The 23,168-nt window shown below is 38.8% G+C and overlaps 2 protein-coding genes and 1 long non-coding RNA gene across 4 annotated transcripts; all 3 read right to left on the bottom strand.

The window, feature by feature from the left end:
- Window positions 1-1,976: 1,976 nt before the first annotated feature.
- Window positions 1,977-5,841, bottom strand: fis1 (fission, mitochondrial 1). The gene is made up of 5 exons (XM_072376386.1): window positions 5,737-5,841; window positions 4,475-4,607; window positions 4,029-4,105; window positions 2,760-2,865; window positions 1,977-2,684 (listed from the first exon to the last, which is right to left on the bottom strand). Exons 1-5 carry the CDS (start codon window positions 5,779-5,781, stop codon window positions 2,581-2,583), a joined length of 465 nt encoding a protein of 154 aa, XP_072232487.1. The 5' UTR covers window positions 5,782-5,841; the 3' UTR covers window positions 1,977-2,580.
- Window positions 5,842-6,006: 165 nt separating this feature from the next.
- LOC140281883 (cytidine deaminase) lies at window positions 6,007-9,324 on the bottom strand. The gene is made up of 5 exons (XM_072376385.1): window positions 9,110-9,324; window positions 8,864-8,980; window positions 7,595-7,706; window positions 7,455-7,512; window positions 6,007-6,677 (listed from the first exon to the last, which is right to left on the bottom strand). The coding sequence occupies exons 1-5, from the start codon at window positions 9,114-9,116 to the stop codon at window positions 6,564-6,566; spliced, it is 408 nt and encodes a 135-aa protein (XP_072232486.1). The 5' UTR covers window positions 9,117-9,324; the 3' UTR covers window positions 6,007-6,563.
- A 9,040-nt stretch (window positions 9,325-18,364) lies between these two features.
- LOC140281818 (uncharacterized) lies at window positions 18,365-21,584 on the bottom strand. Of its 2 annotated transcripts, XR_011909790.1 has the most exons (5): window positions 19,945-21,584; window positions 19,450-19,494; window positions 19,161-19,355; window positions 18,847-19,065; window positions 18,365-18,707 (listed from the first exon to the last, which is right to left on the bottom strand). It is a non-coding gene; the product is annotated as an uncharacterized lncRNA (long non-coding RNA). The 2 variants fall into 2 exon arrangements; XR_011909789.1 differs by having other exon boundaries at window positions 18,365-19,065; window positions 19,945-21,575.
- Between the last annotated feature and the right edge of the window lie 1,584 nt (window positions 21,585-23,168).

The raw sequence follows: 23,168 nt of genomic DNA, 5'->3' as shown, positions 1-23,168 counted from the left end.
CCTTTTAGCTCGTCTTCATCTCAAACAATGTCCACTTTGGGCTTCTTTGTATGAGTTTGTTCCAAATATGAAGGGGAAACAATGCCTTTCATTCCTCATGACCTACTTTACGCATTTTGACCATATTATCATTTTTATACATAATTTCTGGCTCCAAACAATTGGATTCAAGCATATCAGGTGTATTTGTGTCATGAGGGAGGGTGTGGCTTCAGGCGATTAACATCCGATATCAAGGTGCGCGTAATTATCAATTATTTAACTGCCTGGAAAGTCATAAATTCTCTTTAGGGATGCAGTACTCTGGGAATTGCTAATAAATTGGGACGTGATCACAAAACCATTAACTGTTTTGTTGCAAATAGCCAAAAGGATCACAAGAAATGTGCTGAGAAAAAAGACCCAAATGAACTGCTAAAGATTTTAAAAGAATCAAACGTGAAGCTGGCAGGAACCCATTCACATCCAGTGAGGTCGTAATCCAGCACTATGACCTACCTGCAGTGGCCAGAAGTACAAGGTGTTCAGAGCTCAGAGACATGGCCAAGATAAGGAAGGCTGGAACCCGACCACCAGAGCAAAACACATGAGACTGGGCCAAGAAATATCTGAAGGCTGTTTTTTCTAAGGTTTTATGGACTGATGAGACGTACGGGGCTTCACTCCACATCAGACGCCAGGAAGGTGGAGGTGGGGTGCTGCTGTGTGTTATTAAAGGTGAGATAGTTGGACCTTTTTGGGTTGAAGATGGACTCAAAATCAACTCCAAAAACATACTAGTTTTTAAAGAGTTTCCAAAAGCACTGGTACAAGAAAAGGTCTGCATGTTGGTTTTATGCAGGACAAGCAAGTAAAGAGCTTCAAGATGAAAGAATAATGACCTCAGCTTGGGGTGTCCACAGCTGACCTAAACCCTGTTGAGAACTTGTGGGCCCGTCTCCCAACAGCACATCTCTCCCAACAGCGTGGGAGGCTGCTGCACAAAAAGCTGATTGTCAACAGATCAAGGAACCGACAGAGTCCACGAATGGAAAGACTGTTTCTGAAAAGAGGGGCGGCTGTATCGGTCACTGATTTTCTAATTAAATTTTTGTCACTCTTCCAGATGAAAATAAAAATGTGGAGATGTTTGTTAAAACCAGCAGAATTTCATAATGATTCTGCACACATACATATTCTCCTAAGAAGGCCAAAACCTCCCTTTGACTCGATCAAATATTCAGGTTTGAGGCTTATTGACATTTCGGATTGATCGACAGCTCTGAAGTTGTTCAATAATAAAATCATTCCTCAAAAATACGACTTGCCTAATAACTGTGCCCATGAAAGCACCTGCTGTAACTTCACCTGCTTCTCATACCTGACACCTGACCCTTGGGGTGTCAACATGCTTCCACCACAGTTAGAAGTCACTTTTCCATGCAAACATTTTCTGTTTTCAGTTTCTAGAATTTGAGAATTTGAGACTGCTTTTCTCAGCCTTGTAGTTATATTTCTATAAATACAAACTTATAGCAAAATAAATAGATTGTTATTGTTAATAAGAACCGTTGATGGAGCATAAGTGGCACTAGATTTCTTCAGTTTCCAGCATTTTGAAGCAAAAATAGAAACAAAAAAACCCACAAAAAGATAAAAAGGAAACATGCTGTAAGTGTGTGACAAATTCAAGGAAAAACCTGAGTCCTTCATCCCTGAAGTGAAGGAATCCGGTGACTGTGAGGCTGCCATCGTCTACTTGTCCCCTTCAGGTCAAGCCTCCTCTCGTATGACACAGTTTCTACTCTGATAGATCTCTCCCAGAACATTTTCCAGCCTTCACTCAGCTGAGCATCGTTAGATTTTGGACTGTCACGTCGACGTTCTCTACAGAAATGGAGGGAATAACCTCAACTCTTCTTGTGGTTCACAGAAGTCTTGTGAAGTAACTCTGAGCTGTTTTTTCCTTTCATAACAGTGTCAGCAGTCAACAAATATTTCCTGAAAACACAATCAGTCATTTTATTTAAGAAGATGGAAAACAATTAAACATAGCAAAGGTAAATATTAGGAATACGTTATACACAAGAATTTTTTTTTATTAATTTCCCTCAAAGTGCATCACAACCCTTTAAGTCTCGCAAGTGTGAACATCTGCTTCCACAGCAGCAGCTGGACTTCACCTTCTGCTCTTCTTCATATTACAGGCTTCACTTTACACGGCATCATTAACACTTTCCTTAACAATTCAAAAAGAAATCAAGCACAGAACAAACCAACACCTTCAGAAAGATGCTTATATTTTTTTCCTTTACAAACTGTAAATGTCATGGAAATTTAAGCTCCAGTTAAATAAGTAATGAGCGCTTTAGCGTGTGAACACACAGTAAAGTCACATGTGTGGCGATTTTCAACCCTGTTAAAAGTATGAAACAACTTCTCTGCCGTTATTACAATCTTTTGGTGTGTTGCAGCAGATATTTGGCTCCAAACCAAAATTACACATCTTTTAAGATTTCAGCAGTTTAGTTTATTACTTTTGTTCTATGCAGGTGAGTGTATAAGTCCAGCAAAACGGTGACGCAAAGTCTCACATCCAGGTTATGATTTGGCAGCTCCTTTTGACACGGCCAGGCCGATGAGGCCCGCTAAACCGGCCACGCCGAGACCGATTCCTCCGACAATCGCCATGCCGACTAAGCCATCTGAGCGACAAGGGGCAAAGGTCAGGAAGTGCATTTCTAAAAGAAACATACCCAATCCAGCCAGTGCTCTCGTACCTTTCTTTAAAGCCTTGTCGATGAGCTTCTCCAGCTCCAGAGCCTGTTTGTTCCCCGGCTCGTTCTTCAGGAGAGTTCGGATGTACTTCAGGGCTTTCTCGTATTCCTGGAAAATAAAAAAGCAAATTCAAACTGTGTTGTTGGAAATCGAGCGGTTCACGTAGAACAAAACTTGATCTGATGCGATTCAATAAAGCACGTTAGTTGCAGTCAGCTTACAGTCATCTCATTATGGACACAGCGTTAAAGAAGAGCAGGAGACCATCTTGACCTGCAGGCTATTAAAACCTGATTCGTTATCATCCAAAGATAGTCAGGGAGAGCAGAGGCTGGCACACTCCTGTACTAGAATGCCAGTAAAAAAACGCCACATACACCCATCGATGCAGAAGAAACCTTTTTCCTTTCTCAACCAGTCTAATCCAGACTCCACACATTTACTGCTGGGAAGCCGAGGAAGTGCCCAGTCGTGTCTGAAGTCATTCCTCTGAGGGGTGGTCTCATCTTTGGGGTCTTTCTTTTCTTGTTTTACTCTGTCACAGGAGCATAACCTGCAGGCCTTTCGCTGCCTGTGGCCTGCAACAGATGTGGTCTCTGCTGTAGGCCGTCTGGGAGGTCAAAGATCCAGTAGATGTCACAGTTTAACTCAGGCCCTAAAGCTGGACTGAGCTGGGGTCTAAAATTAGCTTTGACCAAAAGCAGATAAGCTGATAAAATTTACCAAGTTAAATATTTTCTATCAGTAATACAGTTTGACTAAAATGAAACAGTTGCTGGTTTGCTGACTCATCTGTACAGTCATAGCATGAGTGACTGAACTGCTGCAGTTCCGCGAACAGCAGATGAAATGCTGATTTATTGTGAGATGATCTAAACCGACGTCACAGAAACCAAAACACGAGGGTCACAACAGTCTCGACCAAAACAGATTAAAAACACAGTGAAAAATCACCAACATTTGGCCACGGTTGCTATCTTTGGACCCTGATCACAGGCCTCTGCCAGTGTCCGTGTCAGCAGGCTTTTCAGAGGTGATCAATACTGACAGAGACGCTCCATCCCTTTACGAGAAACGGGTAAGAAGGAAATCTTTTGCTCTGCATTCTGAATGCTGACTTTGAATCGTTTCCTCTGTTAGAAAAGAAGCTGTGTCACACACAAGGAATGTTCCCGTTTGTCTTTATCTTTGTTCTGCTCCTACAAATCTGCTACAAGTGCATATTTTTCACAGGGAGTTTCACAACATTAACATCGCAGACAATCACTCACTTTGAGTCTGTAGTTGGCCACAGCAAGGTAGAACAGAAAGTCCCGGGAGTCGTCCTTTGATGCCTTCTGAACAAGTTCTACGAGATCAAAAAAAGCCATTAAAGTTGGAAATAGTTCTTGCAAAATTACTGCAACATCAACAGCACAAAGTTATTTAACCTGAATGAAATAATTCCACAGAGAATGACTTCAACTCACTTTTATTCTCACATAACAGCATATTTTCATTATCACCACCTGACTCTACAATGCTTTAACGGCTTCTAATGTTCAGAGGATCTGAGAAGCATCTGTTGACTTTAATGTCACAGATTTTACTGCAAAGAACAATAATAATAAACTGGATGAGATGGTTTAATGTATCCATAATAGTAATCTAAAACTAAAACAATAAAAATGTGCCAAGACATTTATTCAGAGCAAATTTATTTATTGCATTAACTTACCATCCAGGAGTACAATTCCTTTCTTGATATCTTCAGAGTATTTGCTCCTGATCAAACACCAAGCATATTCAAACTTTGTTTCTTTGGAGACAGCCCCCTTCACCAGCTCACTGTTGTATTTCTTCTCAAATTTCTGCCATAACAGAACAAATCACGCTCAACACGAGGAGTTTGTGGAGCGTCATAGTGACGGTTAAACAGAAATATGACACTGAAGACGACTCCAGATTCACAACTTCACTGCTTTTATGGAATATACACATCGCCCTGGCCTAAGTTCACAATATTTAAACTAAACACTGAAATTTACAGAGGACACAGGTTCATTAACACACTGTTTGTGATCTGTTTGTGATCTATTTTCTTTGTGAAAATGTGCACAATTTTACTGCTTCTTTGGCGTGTCCATCACCAAAGACTAGATCTTAGTGTAAGTATAAAGTAATAACTGAGCCCCAAGGACAACTTACACAATCCATGAAGAAGTTTAACTGTGAATAAATGTGGTTTTATATGGTTAACTCAAATAGCAACATTCACTTTATTGTACCCAAATCATCAATGTGTTCAATCTAAATAGCTGAAACAACATAACATACCAGATGGCATAAATGGTTAGATGGAAAGGACTAATGTGGTTTTAATACACAACCTTGTTTAGGGTGATCAACATTTTAACAAAATGCATAAAAACGGTCTTTTTCTTTTTGCATTTTCATAAATAAAAAAAAAAGGCTTCACAAATCAAAAAGAAGGTGTTGATGAATCTATAGCCTCTGCAGAATAATTTAGTTCAGTTCAGTTTTTATACAGGAACAAATCTATGATGACCTGCGTGCTAAAAAAAAAAAGAAGAAGTGAAATGGCCCTTTATGCATATCCTTTTCCTTTGATCCGCCAATGACTTTTCCTCAATTATAGCATTGTATTATATAATACTTCTTCTGTCGGCAGAAGCGATAATTATTCCAGTACCTTTAATCAAGTACAGTCACATATTACTCCCAAACTGTTGCTGGTATTAGTTAAATATTGCTGACGTCAATTTATAATACCACAATGTCCAGACTCGAATCATAAACATCAACATTAGCATTAGCTTGCGACGTGACGCGACAACATACGAGTCAACACGATGTATTTCGCCAACGTGTCAGCGTTTATCGACAAAACAGATGCTGTAACGACGTCAGCGGGAATCGCTCATATGCTTGTACGTTTGTTTTATAAAAAAGAAGAGGTTCAGTAAGGTAGAAACTTACTAAAAGGTCTTCAGGAGCTACCACATCACTTAGAACAGCCTCCATGTTTCCGGGAAAGAGCGTTCGGACCCGCCCACTTTTAATCACGTGACATAACAGTGGCTACGTCATCGTCGGGTTTATCCAGTAAAGCCTTCTGTTGTATCAATGTAATAGTGCTAATGATTATTAGCATAATAATACTAATAATCATGATTATTATTGTCATTATCATATCATACGAAGAAGAAGCAGTAGGAGGAGAAGAAGAAAAAGAAACATGTTGCAAACTTAAGTTCTATTGTTTATTAATGGAAATTTTTACAGCATTGTTTGCCATAAACAGTGTTGTGAGAGTTACCTCTGGAATGAAACAGGTCTCTGAGAGAATAACAAGTAAAAAAAAAGAAAAATAAGTAATTTAACTGTTTCGTTTACTTTGTGAGAGTAATGTAACTTTGTCTATTTGATTACTTTCTGAATACATTAGAGACAAATTATTTTAATAGGGCATTACAGCTGAAAAAGGCTTGGATGTTTCCTTGAGTTTGATGCACTTTGCTGACCCACGCTGTTCTGAAATAAACCAACAGAAAGCTCTCATGAACAGTGGAAAGCTGCAGAGTAACAAAACTAACATCTTTTAGCTTAAAATAATCAACATTTTGTTTAGTAACTAGCTTAATTACACATTTTTCTCAGTAACTATCACTCATTAAATGATGAGTAATTATGTAGCTCAGTTACATGTTACAAGTTACTCCCCAGTACCGTCTACAAAGCAGCATATAAACTGTGTGAGTTGTTTTCCCTTGAGGCCTTTTTAGGACAAGATATTGTGGAGGCTATCAGTTCTGTTTAAGGTGTGCAGGCGAAAAGGCTAAAGGTAACAGTTCCCTCAGGCTGGTCTTTTTGTAAGTTCCGTCCGGTTTGGTCAAGTAAACAGTCCAGTCTGATCCAAACTGTAGAGAAAGACAAAGAAACGCATGGTAGTGTGTGTGAGGAAATAACAACGGTGCTATGATGGCAGAACATGCTACCAGACGCCATAAAGAACCTACTGATTGTAACATGCTCTGTATAGAAAGGGAACAGCTGAGACCTTTGAGAACACAGATCCTGAGTCCAGCTCCGATCGAACATATCATATATTATTCTTTTTGTTGTACTGAGTCAGTTAATTGTTATGTTACATTCTTTGTAAATCTTATTCTCTAACATGAATGTCTATTTGAATAAATCCTCCCCAAGTCCCTGCAAAACACTCCTCTGATATATTTTCGGTTTACTTATTCAACTTAAAGCAGTTAATCTGAATAAAAAAATAGGATAGTGGATACCAAATAAATTTGTCTGCCGAGATGAAGGTTTATCGGGCAAAGACAGTTTGCACCAAAGCCAAGGAGTTGAGTTGGGCTGTGGTGTTTATCATGATTTATATCAGATAACACACGTATTTCATCATTTCTAAGCCGTCCATGTGCCAAATCTGGTATCACTTGCTTCAGAAATGACATTTTAATTTACAGCTGCAAAGCAGCACCTCTCTGTACAGAAGCCTTCACAAATCACTGCTAAAGGTTATTTGTATTAATGTTTAACAGGCCAGTAATATACAGTGGTTTCTGGGGCACAGGAAGCCACACCTTGTAATAATATCAGTATGACAGAGGGAAGAGAGTGTGTCCCTGCTTTATATGGCAAAATTTAATGTTCTTATTGTAAAAATCGTGTTTTACCTCCATCAGAACCTGTCGGCACGCTCCACAAGGTCCAACAAAATGGTCCTTGATGTCGCTACACATAGAAAAGAGGAGATGAATGCATGACAGCGGCATCATTTGAATGTTTATCTTGTATAAAGCTCAACGTGTCGTACCATGTTACAGCGATGGCGGAGAAGCGCCTGTGTCCTTCCACCACAGCTCTCTGGATGGCCGTCCTCTCGGCACAAACCGTCAGGCCATACGAGGCGTTCTCCACATTACAGCCTGCACACATACATACAACTCTGGACTATTTGGCAGTGGAATAAGTTTTCAAGGAGTCTCAAAAGAGGCACTGAAAAAGCAATTTTAAAGTCTTCCACCTTTTGTTTTATGTGTTGTACATCTGATCCAAGCTGGTTGCAACTTTAGCTCGACTCAGCTGTGCACGTCTGCACAAACAACTAAAATATCATAACTCGGTCGGTTTAATACCAGTTTTCAAGCTGTTTGGTTTGTCAGAAAGATGATACCTTCTTAAAAAAATAATTCAATTAAAAATGCGTTTTAAACCCCCAAACTTTATCTTTTGTTGATGGTATTTCTCTGACTGATTATGTCAAGAAAAGAACAAATTCTAAGGTAAAATATTTACTAAGTTTAACGGTGGTTTCATACAAATTTGTACTTTTATAAACTGACTGAAAAAATGGAGATGTTCAGCCCTTTTTAAGTAAAACTAAAGAATTTGGCATGTTGTTTCGCTCTTTGGCGCCCCCTACAGATGTAACACCACTGTCATAAAAACAAATCTTTGTTTGAGCCCTTGTTTGATTTTTTTGACATGTTGAAGACGCCACAAATATAACATCAAAAGCCCACAGAAATGTCATGTGACGTGTAATAAAACACAACATGTGCTTCTAAGAATGTTTCTGTTTATTGTCCCATTTACGCCCGCTTTGTAAGATAAACTTAATTTATCCTTTCTGTAAAATTAAAGTGTCACTGCAGCAGAACAAGAGCAGATAAGTTGTGTCTATCATATAAATCAAGACAAAACAATATGATATACACTAATATATATGATAACAACTGAGTGTAGAGAGAAATAAAACTAACACAGAAGTAGAACTTTAGGAACTAGAACATGCTGGTGAATGATGTGCAGGTCTCATGTGAGTTTCATACATCTTTTAGTTGGATCATTAGTTGCAGCATGTTGTACTTGGTCTACTGAGACTATACAAATTAAGATAAATTTACTAACTCTAATATGAGTGATTATTGTAGTGTAATGAGGGAAAAATACAACCCTGCTCTCCAAAAATGTGGTGAACTGAAATATAAAGCAACAAAAATGGAGGAATCTCCTCTGGTTATCACTGAATTTCAGCAGCTCCACCTTTCCCTGCACTTTAAGCCACCTGTTGGGTTATTACCTGTGATTATGGCGCCATCTGCTGTTAATATGGCAGCACCGACGGGGAACCGGCTGTAAGGACAGTAAGCCATGTCCCGGGCCTGAAGGCACTTTGACACCAGCTCTTTCACTTCATCTGCGCACAACACAAAGCATCCTATGTTACTTCAACGGTATTTTAAGTTTATCATGACCCAATACGGAAGGTGTGTAATAACGACGCACCGAAAGTCAGTCGGAGTGTGCGTAAGTGAAGTGAACTTGCCTGCCATTGCTGATGACGCCTGCTCGCTGCTTTTGTTGGACTGTTCAGGATTATGAGACCTTCAGCAGCTGAATGTGACACATGAACAACTTCTGTTTATGTTTGACAACTTTATTCTTCGTTTTTGCTTTCCTACACAGGCCGCCGGGTCCGTGGACGGCTGACTGACAAGACCCGAGTTCGGCTTGTTTCATGGTCACAGCTGCACGCGCATTGTTTACCCTCACGTGATTGGCTGATAGGACGCAGCGTGATCCACCTGTTTTGGCACCGGATGGTGCCTGACATTTGTCAAAGTTTGCTGGGAAAACAGACTGAGAAACACTCCAAAGTCCACATTAACTTTTGACAGAGGGTCACAATTGATTCAACTTTCCTTTGAATTAATTAATAAGCAAATAAATGACCCAAAACAACCCAATCTATTCGGTTTAAAAGTTTTTATATTCTGTTCAATACAGTAACATATCAGTCACAGCCTTTAGTGTAACCTTAAACATTCTTCTGAAATCGTACAGAAACACACTTGCCTGCCATCTCTCGTAAAAAGACGTCTTCTCTTTTGATTGTTGTTTGAAACAACCTGTACAACTCAGAGGGGATTTCTGTGATCACATGTGTTTCTGCTCGGTTTGCATTTAACTCGGTCAGCCTGATTTTGATGAATATATTTTTGTGTCAAGGCATGTTGTGGTAAAACAAACAAAAGACAGAAAGTAAAAGTGAAACATCAAACATTCAGTCTCAAATAAATCGGCACATAACTGTAGTTGAATAGCTACAATTATATTAACAGAATATGAACAGAACTACTGTAAATGAACTGAAATACAAACCTACCTCAGAATCCCCATGAAATCAAATCAGATGTGTAATTGTTTTTCTAAGACATGTGCAGTGATAAATGTTACCAGTATAAACCAGGAACTTGCCCATTTAGAAAAAAAAGTGGGTATATGGTAACTTTAAAGTTGGTAATTTCCTACAAAACAGTTAAAAATGTTGAATGCTCTGCACAGGGTTGCACGCACCAACTTATATCCAATTAAATACTTTGTCTTCGTCTTGTTTTAGAAATAAGTATTTTATTCTAATTGTTTTATCATGAACTTCAACATTTTGAGGTGAACATGCTGGGACGTCCACTCCGAGGAAGAGCTGCGTCTGTCTTTCATCTATCATAACACTGACAACTCTTAAAAGTATAAAAGTATTGTGGATTTAATTAATTATTAACTGGAGAAGTTTAAAGACACCAGGACTCTGACGTCTGGCTAAACTAACACGACATTCAGACTGCAGCCTTAATGCTCAGAGAAGCCACTCATACATTTTGATTTGATATTTGTCAAAGTTTGCTGGGAAAACAGACTGAGAAACACCCCAAAGTCCTGTGGTGTATAAGGGATGGTCGCCTTCAAACAGCCGATGTGTGGATGGTACAGGAAGAACTCTGCTGACACCGAGGTAGTTTACTGGTCACCAGGTCTGTATCAGAATTACAGATAGATGCATCAAATCTGGAGAGATCCTTGAAGCCAAAAAGTCTGTATCATCTCTCCCTCACTGGGGTGCTTCTCCCCTTATATTGGGTAAAACCTTTCCCTGTGGGGTTGAGCCTGGGTGGGCTCAATCGTTAGGCTGAAAGATATATGTATATCTATATATCCCTGGTGTGGCTGTGCTGGACATTCTTAACTGTGGGAATTAAGCGTGGGGTGTTTCTCCAGATGTTCATCTCCTGTCTGGACACCCTGAACACACGAACCTGATGCCCTTCTGAACTTCTGTTAAGTGTCAGACGCTACATATTTCTGGTAATCTAAATGGATGCCATGACCGCTGTATGTCCCTGGTCCCTGTCTTATTTTAGCCACACCCTATGTTCTCATGTTAGCTGTTGTTTTCTTCACTGAGGTTGAGATGAACTCCCTCCTGTTGAGAGAATTCCCCTTTGTAGTCAGACTTTTGCCTCAGAGAACGGTGGTGGGTAACTAATCTTTCCCTACTTCTGAAGGTCGTGGTCCTACTAGTTTACAGTGATAAATGAATCCAGGAAGTCCTTTAGCTGCTGTGGGTGTTGCAAGTAGTACCTGAGATGGACCTTCCCCCCTTGGGCTGGACCAGTTCTTTTTCTTTATCACTTTGATGAGGATTCAGTCTCCGGGTTTTACTGTCTCCAGAGATTCCTCCACAGGTTCACCTGGAACAGACTAAACAGAAGAGATCTTTGTCCTTGTTCGTATTTGTGTTCTGATAAGGTTTCTTCTCTCTTTTTTTTTTCATGTCTGTTTAAAGGTTTTAACCGTCTTCCATACATTATCTCAAATTAAGTTAATCTTGCGCTTGGTGGAGTATTATATATGTTTAGGATGATAAACAGTAACTCAATTTTTCCCGTTTCTTCCATGATTTTCTGCAATCTTGACTTAATTATTCTATTGTATCTTTCCACCAAACCTGCTGACTGTGGATGATATGCACAGTGGTTTCTAAGGTCTATTTTAAGTTCTTTCCCATCAGAGAGATGACATTGTTTACAAAGTGTGTCAAATTATCATTGTAGATCTTTTCAGGAATTTAAAATCTATAAAAATGATTTATTTTACCCGTGCTTTTGCTAATGAGAGGGCATCTGCTTGTGCACATGCAAATACTTCAGCCCATTTGGTAAAAACCTCTGTTATCACTTGGAAGAATCGTTTCCCATCACATTAATTTAGTCTAATGAAATCTACACAATAATGAAATAATGAAATCCATACAAATCTGTTAAAAAGGGTACAGTGGCTTAGGGAATTATCCTCGTTGTGGTCTTAGATTGCCCTGTGGATTGTGTTTTGCACATATTTGACCTGTTAGACAAAAAAGTATTTATTTATTTATCAATTTCTTTTTTTTAGTAATTAGGAAAATTATACTTAAACAGTCTCTTTGGCAGTATGGGTTTTCCTTCTGGTCATTTCATAGAAGTCTGACTGTGCATTGTAAGTGGCCCATTTTTCCTGCCATAACCTTCTTTCTGTTTGTGGAGCTGCTTTTTGCACATCACACAAAACTTGATGGTTTATTTCTGTGAGAGGTTCTTCCTCCCTCTTTTTTTATATTTAATTTTTTTAAATAAACATAGTTGTTTCTGCGTTTTCATTCATTAAGTCTGATAAAACACTGATAGTTATTTCTGACATGCAGTCATAAGGCTCTCTATCTGCGGGGCAGCAGCAGTGTGGATAAGTGTATCACATCTCTCTACAACAAGGTGTGGCTGTGAAAGGAGAACAGTTATGCAGGAGAGATGCCTGGAAGGAGGCAGATAAAGTATTCTGTTAAGCAACAATATCACAGCCACTGCATGAGGTACCTTAATAGTTAATGGGTGAAATGACTCTATAATTGTTGATGCCTGCACTGCCAAGGTAGCAGGGCTTCTGGCCATTGATTCAAAAATACGATCTCGTCACTTTTTCCCCCCTTCAGTGGACACTGGCCCCTGATTTCAGCAATTTAGCTGGGGGTCTTTTAGTAGGAGTCCTGGACTCCCCTGTGCACGGTTTCAGCTCCGACCCTGGATGGCGGGAAAAATGTCGAGATGCGGTTTGAAGGACCCAGTTGTTAAGAAAATTCTCCCAATGAGACTCAGAGTCGCTAGAGTCAGTTAACACAAAGATTTACTCTTGCAGTAAGCGCAAGAAAGTGTGTGTGTGTGTGTGTGTGTGTGTGTGTGTGTGTATATGTTTAAAGAACTTGTGGATAAATCCCACTGGCCTGTTTATACAGCAGGTTTGAACTTTGACGGGTCCAGTCGGTCATTTATCTGTTTGGAACTCGGGCGTAACCCCTCATATACATTCAGTTACCCATAGAAAAGCAAGAACAAAACTTTTTAGCCCCTTATATTCATGAAACAGACCACACGGTACAGTTATTTCCATCATAGAAAATAAGATTAAAAATAAGAGTAATCACCACCATTCCTATAAATTCTGGATATTCTAACAATCTGAATCTTTTGTAAATGTCCGATGAAGCCCTTTGCTGCTCTGTCATGAGGCTCAGCTGATCATAAACCAAGTTTTGCTCTTGAACCAAGCTTTTAAAACTGTTCACCTTTTTCTTTTCACAGTTAGTATTCACTTTAAAGTCGAAGAAAAAAATAAATTAATGTCTATCAACAAGTGTGGGATCTAAACTCCAATATTTCCTCTAAAATCCCTTCCTTTCTCAACTTATAAATGTGTGTGAGCCACAGCACCCGTACAGGCAAAACGCCTTTCTTTTATGTCTTTTCTCCACACTCTGCACTGTGAGCACACACACACCGAATCAGAAACGCTTTTTTGCCTCTCTTTTCTACATTGTGTACTGTGGACACACACACACCTTTTTTTTTTGGTTACTGTGACAGAGCGTTGTCTCACTTATTAGTTTATGCTTAAGATACGAATGGGTTTATGAGTCACATCAGAATCCATACATACTGATCCTCCCATAAGAAAATGGTCCGATCTTATAGATCAAATAAATGACCAACATGACCCAATCAATTCGGTTTAAACGTTTTCTTTAGATGTAGAAATACACTGAATGATAAGGGGCACCATTATGAGTCAGAGGAGCAGGAAAAACAGTTCATAATTTGAACAATATTGTTGAAGGACATGTTCTGTACACAATTTAATTTCAAGTCATTTATTCATTCAAGTAGAGGAATGTTTAAACAGTACTTTAGATTATTAAACAAGAAAAACAATAGATAAATCAACATAAATTCTGGTAAAACAGTAGATTTCCTTTCTGAGGTAAAAACATCAGAATATACATGAGATAAATGTAGAAAAATATCTATTTAAAAAAAAAAGAAGATTAAACCATTAATGGATGGATCAAGAATCTGTGCATCAAAAGCCTGAGGCCATTTCACCATAGACCTTCAATATTAGCTAAAACTGTCGGTAACAAATCAATCAGTTAGTCAGTTAGTCAGTCTTTTGCATCGTGGAAAGTGTTTTTTCTTCAAGACATGGGCACATAATGTTAATCCTATCCTTAATGTTGACACACAGCTGACATTATGCCCAAAGAAGCACCTAATTAATTTAAAGGATTGTTATTACTCTTGTTATCATCATTACTAAGCCCTCAGTCACGGGCAGAAGACATCGACTGACAGCAAACCTAAGCCAAATTCTTTGGATTGGACTTTTTATGGGTTTAATAAATGGCTGCATTGACAATAGGAAAGAAAAACAGAGACTCGACAACTCTATCAATCAAGAATATAGAGCTTGTGTTATGCTACGATATGTATTTCATTCACGATTTAACTTTTTTTAAAGGATAATCATTCAATCAACACCTCAAACGTGCCCATAAACGTTTGTGTTTGTTGGCACGGGACTCATGACCACATAAACTAACATTCCTTTGCAAAATTTGGCCAGCGCGACCCCAATACCAAATGTCTCATAGATGGCATTCCAGAAAGCAAACGTGTACAAGGTCTTATTGCAGTAAAGGCCATCGGCTGCAGTGGGGTCATAGTTTGGCTGATAGATGGAGAAAATCCACACGTTACCTGGTTGTAAAAGGGAGCAAAAATATCTAGTTAAAGTCTTTAGAGGAGACAATATCTTTTAATAATGTTGGATCTATTATATTGTCCATCCTTACCTAGAAAGATCCATATGAAAATAAACGGACCTACAAGAGACATTAGACAACCCTTGATACCCCTGGGATACCCCCGTGAATCACTCTCACAGGGCAGAGTCACAAATGACGTTAACAGCAGATGAGCCAAAGCCAACAGTAACAGATAGATGGGGATGTTCGGCTGCTGAGGGCAGTCCCTGAAGTACACAGCACCTGTGGACAGAAAGGGGGTCAGAAAGTGTTGCTCATGGACAAAAACAGTAGAATATAATGTAAGGTTAAAAAAAAAAAAAAGGAATACGCACCAAAGATGATTCGAGATACAATGATGGCAACACTTATGATTGCGAATTCAACTGCAAGATTCAGAGGAAGCAGTTTCACTTTGGTGTGCTGACATTAAAAGTCTAAGATTCACCAAAACAATACAAACAAACAGGCTAAAAACCACCAGATTTGTAAATGAAACCTACAGACCGAACAGAGCGTGGAGGTAATGACTGTGACATCACCTGTTGGTTTGGAAAATACCAGTTTGAGGCCTCCAGAGTGAAATCTTCTGTTGTAGCCCAACATTTAATAAGTTTAGGATTTATTTTGATAACAACCAGCAGCACATGATCACAGGAAGTGAGTCTTAACATTGACAAAAGCAGTTAATATTTCTTAATAAAGTCTATTTGGCTACGTTAAAACTGCAGGTCTTCATGCTCAATTTCAATTTTTGTGCTGAAATCTTGATCACTTTATAATTTAAATGTGACCTCCATTAGACTCCAGTGTGTCATCCTGAAGTGACTCGCAAGAGCAGAAGAAGACGTGACGTCACATGCAACACGCTGCCTTTACAGATGTAAATACAGATGCTAAACATCAGTTTTTAAATTTCTGTGCAATCGGAGCTGACAAAATCATGAGGTTTTTAATCGACTCTAAAAAACCTCACTTTCTTTCCACTGACTATCGCCAACAAGTCTCCCATGCTTGTATCGTCCATTATTACATTCGATCTTGCCACATTCCGCCTTCTTTGGCGAAGAATTCAGAATTGTGAGTTGGATGACATCACTGTTCAGACTGAGGTCGCTTTGAAAAACATAAGATATGTATCTGATTTAGGACCTCATATGAAAGTGGCCTGGGTCTGATTTGATAAAAACCTGATTTGTGCTGCTCAGACAGTCATGAAAAAAATCAGATATGGGTCACAAATGGGTAAAAAAAAAAGGATTTGGGACACTTTTGCCTGCGGTGTGAACATAGCCTTAGAGACTGAGGCGATTTGGAGGCATCTAGTGGTCTAGTGGTTAATGCACTTACAGGCACTTTCACATTGGCTTTACCACCTTTCAATGTATAAAATCATGAATACTGACCTGATACTCTTGGGGGTCTCGGTGGAGGAGGTCTCACTTGGAAATTCCAAACGGTCCCAATGGTTACCGTCACTGGACGGTCAATAGATGGCGCTGAAGAGCATTTACAGCCGTCTTATTATTGTTAAAACTGAAAGCTGAATACCATCTTTATTGAACTGGCATGTTTACACACTCTTTGACTACAGGTGAAAACTGTTCATTTACTTAAGACTCACATCTGATCACAGCTAAAGCAGCAGGTCAGACTGCATCAATACATTTCATATAAGTAGAGGCAAAATAAATATTAGATGCGTAGAGAATAAATCCTGAGTGTACAGAGAGAGAATTTACACAGTCTACACTTGGACTATCCTCTTTAGAAATAAATAGGAATACTAAAGATTTTACATTACACTCTGAACACTGACGTTAATGGATTGTTTTTCCACTTTTAAACTCAATCATTAGAAAAAAACCTGCTAAACCAGAGGAAACTCTACCAGCTTATTCTTTACTTTTATAATAACAATTTATATTCTGTTCAATACAGAAACATATCAGTCACAGCCTTTAGTGTAACCTTAAACATTCTTCTGAAATCGTACAGAAACACACTTGCCTGCCATCTCTCGTGAAAAGACGTCTTCTCTTTTGATCGCCGTCTTGTTTCAGACGACTTGAGTAGCGAATATGAAAGCTATGAAAACAACCTGTACAACTCAGAGGGGATTTCTGCGATCACATGTGTTTCTGCTCGGTTTGCATTTAACTCGGTCAGCCTGTTTGAGACGAATATCTTTCGGTGTGGTGGCATGTTGTGGTAAAACAAACAAAAGACAGAAAGTAAAAGTGAAACATCAAACATTCAGTCTCAAATAAATCGGCACATAACTGTAGTTGAATAGCTACAATTATATTAACAGAATATGAACAGAACTACTGTAAATAAACTGAAATACAAACCTACCTCAGAATCCCCATGAAATCAAATCAGATGTGTAATTGTTTTTCTAAGACATGTGCAGTGATAAATGTTACCAGGATAAACCAGGAACTTGCCCATTTAGAAAAAAAAGTGGGTATATGGTAACTTTAAAGTTGATCAGTTAAAAATGTTGAATGCTCTGCACAGGGTTGCACGCACCAACTTATATCCAATTAAATACTTTGTCTTCATCTTGTTTATTTTTTTAGAAAAACTCTATATTAAGTCTTTCAACCGGGCCACAAGGGCACATATTTGTGAGTGTTTTAAAACCAAATGAACACCTCCGGAAAGCCATTAAAATGCATGTTCACCAACTTGAATGGAAAACGGGCTAATTTGGCAAAGTTAGTTGTATCATATTAAAGCTGTAATGTCACAGCAGTGTTGTATCCAAATCCTTTTATTACAATTAGTCGTCTGTAATTTATGTCTTTAACTAAAATGATCAGAAGAGAACATATCAAACGTGAAAGCTGAGATATTCTTTAAAAAAAAAATATATACTCATCTTTTAATTGGATCAAATCAGACGAATGAAAAATAATCTAAAATAATCCACCTTTTTTGCGGCTGGGACCAGATGGTGCCTGATATTTGTCAAAGTTTGCTGGGAAAACAGACTGAGAAACACCCCAAAGCCCAAATTAACTTGACTGGGGGCCATAATTGATGTCTATTCATGAATTTATGTTGTCAACTTTCTTTTGAATGAATGAATAAGCAGCAGACCAAATAAATTACCAAAACAACCCAATCTATTCGGTTTAAAAGTTTTCTTTCAATGTAGAAATGTCACGATTTGTATTTTTTGGTCATGTTTTGGGTTTCTGTCTAATCTTTAGTTTTTCCTCAGTCTCTTCTGCCCGGCCATCAGCTGCACTCACTCACATATCACCCTCCTCAGCATTCAGTCTCCAGGTTTTCTCATGTCCATTGCCAGATCCTCACCGTCATCCATGCTGAAGTCACCCATGCTGTCAAAGGCAGGTTTGTCCATGTTGTCTATTTCAAGTTTTCACAGTCAAAGTCAGATTTTGTTTTGTCAAGTCTTTTCATAGTTTAGTTTTTTTTTTGTATTCCGGCTCAGCAGCTGCTTTTTGTTTGGATTGTTTAAATAAATCCAAGTTTTATTTTTTGGAATATCTGCATCCGGATCCTTCCTCACCACCTTTATGACAAGAAATGCACTGAATGATAAGGGCACCAACAGCTCGTAATATGAACAATATTCTTGAAGGACATGTTCTGTACACATTTCAATATCAAGTAATTTATTCATTCAAGTGAAGGAATGTTTAAACATTACATTAGATTATTAAAGAAGAAAAACAATAGATAAATCAACATAAATTCTGGAAAAACAGTTGCAGATTTACTTTCTGAGATAAAAACATCAGAATATACATGAGATAAAGATTAAACCATTTATGAATGGATCAAGAAATGAGGCCATTTCACTGCACCATAAACTGTCAGTAACAAATCAGTCAGTCAGTCTTTTGACTCTTCAACTCTATCAATCAAGAATCTGGAGCTTGTGTTATGATACGACATGATTTTACAGTCGCATTTTAAAGGACAAGCATTCAATCAACACCTGGACTGGGGCAGTTTACTGGTACGATTGCCACCTTTAGTGCATGAAAGGTACTACCTCCAGTAGGGGTCATCCTTACCCTACCTGCCTATCTGTAAGTAGCTTTGGATAAAAGTGTCTGCCACTTAAACATAAACACCTCAAACGTGCCCATAAACATTTGTGTTTGTTGGCACGGGACTCATAACCACATAAACTAACATTCCTTTGCAAAATTTGGCCAGCACGACCACAGCACCAAATATTTCCAAGATAGCGCTCCAGAAAGCAAACGTGTACAAGGTCTTATTGCAGTAAAGGCCATCGGCTGCAGTGGGGTCATAGTTTGGCTGATAGATGGAGAAAATCCACATGTTACCTGGTTGTAAAAGGGAGCAAAAATATCTAGTTTAAGTCTGTAGAAGAGAAAGTATCTATGAATAACATTTGCTCTTTGATATTGTTCATCCTTACCCAGCAGGATCCATATGAGAGCAAATAGGCTCAATAGAAACGACAGACACTCTTTGACACTCCTGTTATACCCCCGTGGATCACTGTCACAGGGTAGATTTTTAAAAGAAATGTGTAGGAGCTGAGCTATAGCCACTCCTAACAGATAGATGGGGATGTTCGGCTGCTGAGGGCAGTCCCTGAAGTACACAGCACCTGTGGAGAGAAAAGGATGGTTCAGAAAGTGTTGCTCATGGACAAAAACAGTAGAATATAATGTAAGGTTAAAAAAAAAAAAAGGAATACGCACCAAAGATTAATCGAGATACAATGATGACAGTGGACCAGATTACAACTGCAAGGTTCAGAAGAAGCAGTTTCACTTTGGTGTGCTGACATTAAAAGTCTAAGAGTTACTGCTTCAACAACAGCAAATAAACACAATCACCAGAACAGTACAAACAAACAGGCTAAAAAACCTATGACAACACCAGATTTGTCCAGAGTGACATTTGCTGTTGAAGCCCAACATTTGAATAACAATAATTATAATAATAATGTAGAAAATTATACATATAAAAGGTTTTATTTCCTTCACAAAAGAAATTGGCATTTTTTTAACGAAGTCTATTCGTGACTGAGGCAATTTGGAGTCATCTATTGGCCTTCAGTGTAAATGCACTTTCACACTGGCTTTATCACCTTTCTACAGTCTGTGGTTTAACTCTTAGATGGTTTTATTATTCGGCATGAGTGTTAAAGTACTTCAACTAGCAAATTGGTGTATAAAATCATGAATACTGACCTGATACTGTTGGAGGTCCTGGTGGAGGAGGTCTCACTTGGAAATTCCAAACGGTCCCAATGGTTACCGTCACTGGACGGGCTGAAGAGCATTTACAGCCGTCTTATTATTGTTAAAACTGAAAGCTGAATACCATCTTTATTGAACTGGCATGTTTACACACTCTTTGACTACAGGTGAAAACTGTAATTTACTTAAGACTCACATCTGATCACAGCTAAAGATGTGCAGAGAATAAATACAGACAGAGAATAAACACAGTCTACACTTGGACTATCCTCTTTAGAAATAAATAGGAACACTAAAGATTTTACATTACACTCTGAACACTGACGTTAATGGATTGTTTTTCACTTTTAAACTCAATCATTAGAAAAAAACCTGCTAAACCAGAGGAAACTCTACCAGCTTATTCTTTACTTTTATAATTATAATTGATATTCTGTTCAATACAGTAACATCAGTCACAGCCTTTAGTGTAACCTTAAATATTCTTCTGAAATCGTACAGAAACACACTTGCCTGCCATCTCTCGTGAAAAGACGTCTTCTCTTTTGATCGCCGTCTTGTTTCAGACGACTTGAGTAGCAAATATGAAAGCTATAAAAACAACCTGCACAACTCAGAGGGGATTTCTGTGATCACATGTGTTTCTGCTTGGTTTGCATTTAACTCGGTCAGCCTGTTTGAGACGAATATCTTTCGGTGTGGTGGCATGTTGTGGTAAAACAAACAAAAGACAGAAAGTAAAAGTGAAACATCAAACATTCAGTCTCAAATAAATCGGCACATAACTGTAGTTGAATAGCTACAATTATATTAACAGAATATGAACAGAACTACTGTAAATAAACTGAAATACAAACCTACCTCAGAATCCCCATGAAATCAAATCAGATGTGTAATTGTTTTTCTAAGACATGTGCAGTGATAAATGTTACCAGTATGAACCGGGAACTTGCCCATTTAGAAAAAAAAGTGGGTATATGGTAACTTTAAAGTTGGTAAAGTTGGTAGAAAAAGTCTATAATAAGTCTTTTTTCTAATTGTTCTATCATGAACTTCAACATTTTGGGGTGAACATGTTGGGACGTCCACTCCGAGGAAGAGCTGCGTCTGTCTTGAATGTTTTCAACTGTCTTTCAAACACTGACAGCTAGTGGCTTAATTAATTATTAACTGGAGAAGTTTAAAGACACCAGGACTCTGACATCCGGCTAAATTAACACTACATTCAGACTGCAGCCTTAATGCTCAGATCTGATTATTTTGTTGGCCTGTTCACGTTACTCTTTTAATTTGGCCAATATCAGATGTCACCGTGAATGTCTCACCATATCGACCTGAACCGCATGCGGAAAAAACAACAAAGACGCTGTTATAACTGGCTTTGTTCTTAGACATTATGTATTCATATTCTGTATTTTACTAAATAAATTATGTTCCTAGCTGGTACTTTTCCACTCTGCTCATACTGCACAATAGATGACCTTAAATGGTCCAAGACCTTAGAATGACATAAACAACTGGGTCAGACAAAACATCTCTATTGGAGTAGATAGGTCTGGTACATTAGATCCACGCCTAAAACAGTTTATCACATCCAAAGAACACAACAAGGACAGCAGCTGGCCTGATCATCCCACCAAAAACTGGCCAATTATACTCTGACAACTTCTGTGAGATAAAGCTGAATATAAATATGAAATGTTTCCGGATATCGGGGCTCGGCCTGACGGATTTCCTGTGGGAGCTCTGGCACTCGAGTCCAGCAATATACTTTACATGTGACCACTAATAAATACTTTGTTTAATAAAAGATTTCTCCAGCTTGTTCTTGGGCTTCCAATGAAAGAATCGGGCTAAAAACGCCACTTTTACACACCCAAACCTCTATGTAACGTAAGTAGAAATCTTTCAAAAAGAAGAAAATAAAGAGACAGACACAGATATGTGGCAACTTCCACCTGCGCAGAACTGATGTGAGTGAGAGTCACTCATATATTCCGATTTGACCGTTCAGACTGAGGTCGCGTTGCAAAAAATCCGATCTGTATCAGATTCATGACCACACACTCAGCGGGTTTACATGATGAGATTAACTGGATTATAGCTATAGTTGGGTTATTCTCCTTATTTGAGGGTAATTATCCTTTGTTACATGGCGGTGAATGAATCAAATCACTTATCGTTAATAGAGCCACTTCCGGTTGACGTCTTCATCACCAACAGCAACAAACTCAGGCATTCAGAAAGATGGCGAACGCAGAGCAAGATGAAGCTGCGTCCCTCTACATCTATGATGAGCTGGTTATGGCACAGACGATGCACAACGGCGCATTCTCCATCGCGTTGTTTGTTTCTTTCTGACTGCGACAACAACAACAGGAATATCGTCTCCTTCGACTTCCGGGTGACGATCGCGTGAAAAATCTCGAGCATGCGCAGAACGTTCGATCCGATCCTCCGTCGTCTCCAGGCGCGTTAAATGGGCAATCGGATCGAGTTATCTCAGGGTCTTAATTCGATCGCAAATAACCCGATCCGATTCGATTTCTTGTCAGATTAAGCTTGTTACATGAGCTGAATAACTAAATTTTATTGTAATTTAGCCATTAATCCGAACAGATTGCCTGCACTGACTGAAGTGGCCCAGATCACACTTGAAAAAAATCGGGTTCAATGTGACTTCTGCTGTTCACACCGTCACAGATGACCTCATCTGACATGTTGCCTAAAGGTTTTCAGGACCTCAGACTAATCCAGTGTTTCTCAATTCCGGGCCTCATGACCCACTGCCCTGCATGTTTTCGATGTTTCCCTCCTCCACCACACCTGATTCAAATGAACGGCTCCTTATCAGGCCACTGCAGAGCTGATCATTTGAATCAGGTGAAATCCATTAAAATTCACCAACTTGAATGGATGCACAGGAAAGAATGCAGGAAAACGTGCTAATTTGGCACAGTTAGTTGCATCATATTGTGCTGTATCCAAATCCTTTTATTATAATTAGTCATCTGTAATTTATGTCTTTAACTAAAATGATCAGAAGAGAACATATCAAACGTTACTCTTATCCTCTTTTTTTTTTTAAATCTCTTTTTGATCTTTTAATTAGATCAAATCAGACAAATTACTGTAGTTGCAAAAGTTAAAGGTCCAGGTCATCTGCCACAGAGCCACCAGAGAGCCAAGACAGCTGAGTGTTGCTCGAGTTTATC

The sequence above is a fragment of the Leuresthes tenuis genome, unplaced genomic scaffold, assembly GCF_036924035.1.
Source record: "Leuresthes tenuis unplaced genomic scaffold, fLeuTen1.0.hap1 SCAF_22, whole genome shotgun sequence".
Taxonomy (NCBI): Eukaryota; Metazoa; Chordata; class Actinopteri; order Atheriniformes; family Atherinopsidae; genus Leuresthes; species Leuresthes tenuis.
Note: the sequence above shows the minus strand (reverse complement) of the source record. Positions and strands in the feature narration are given on the sequence as shown.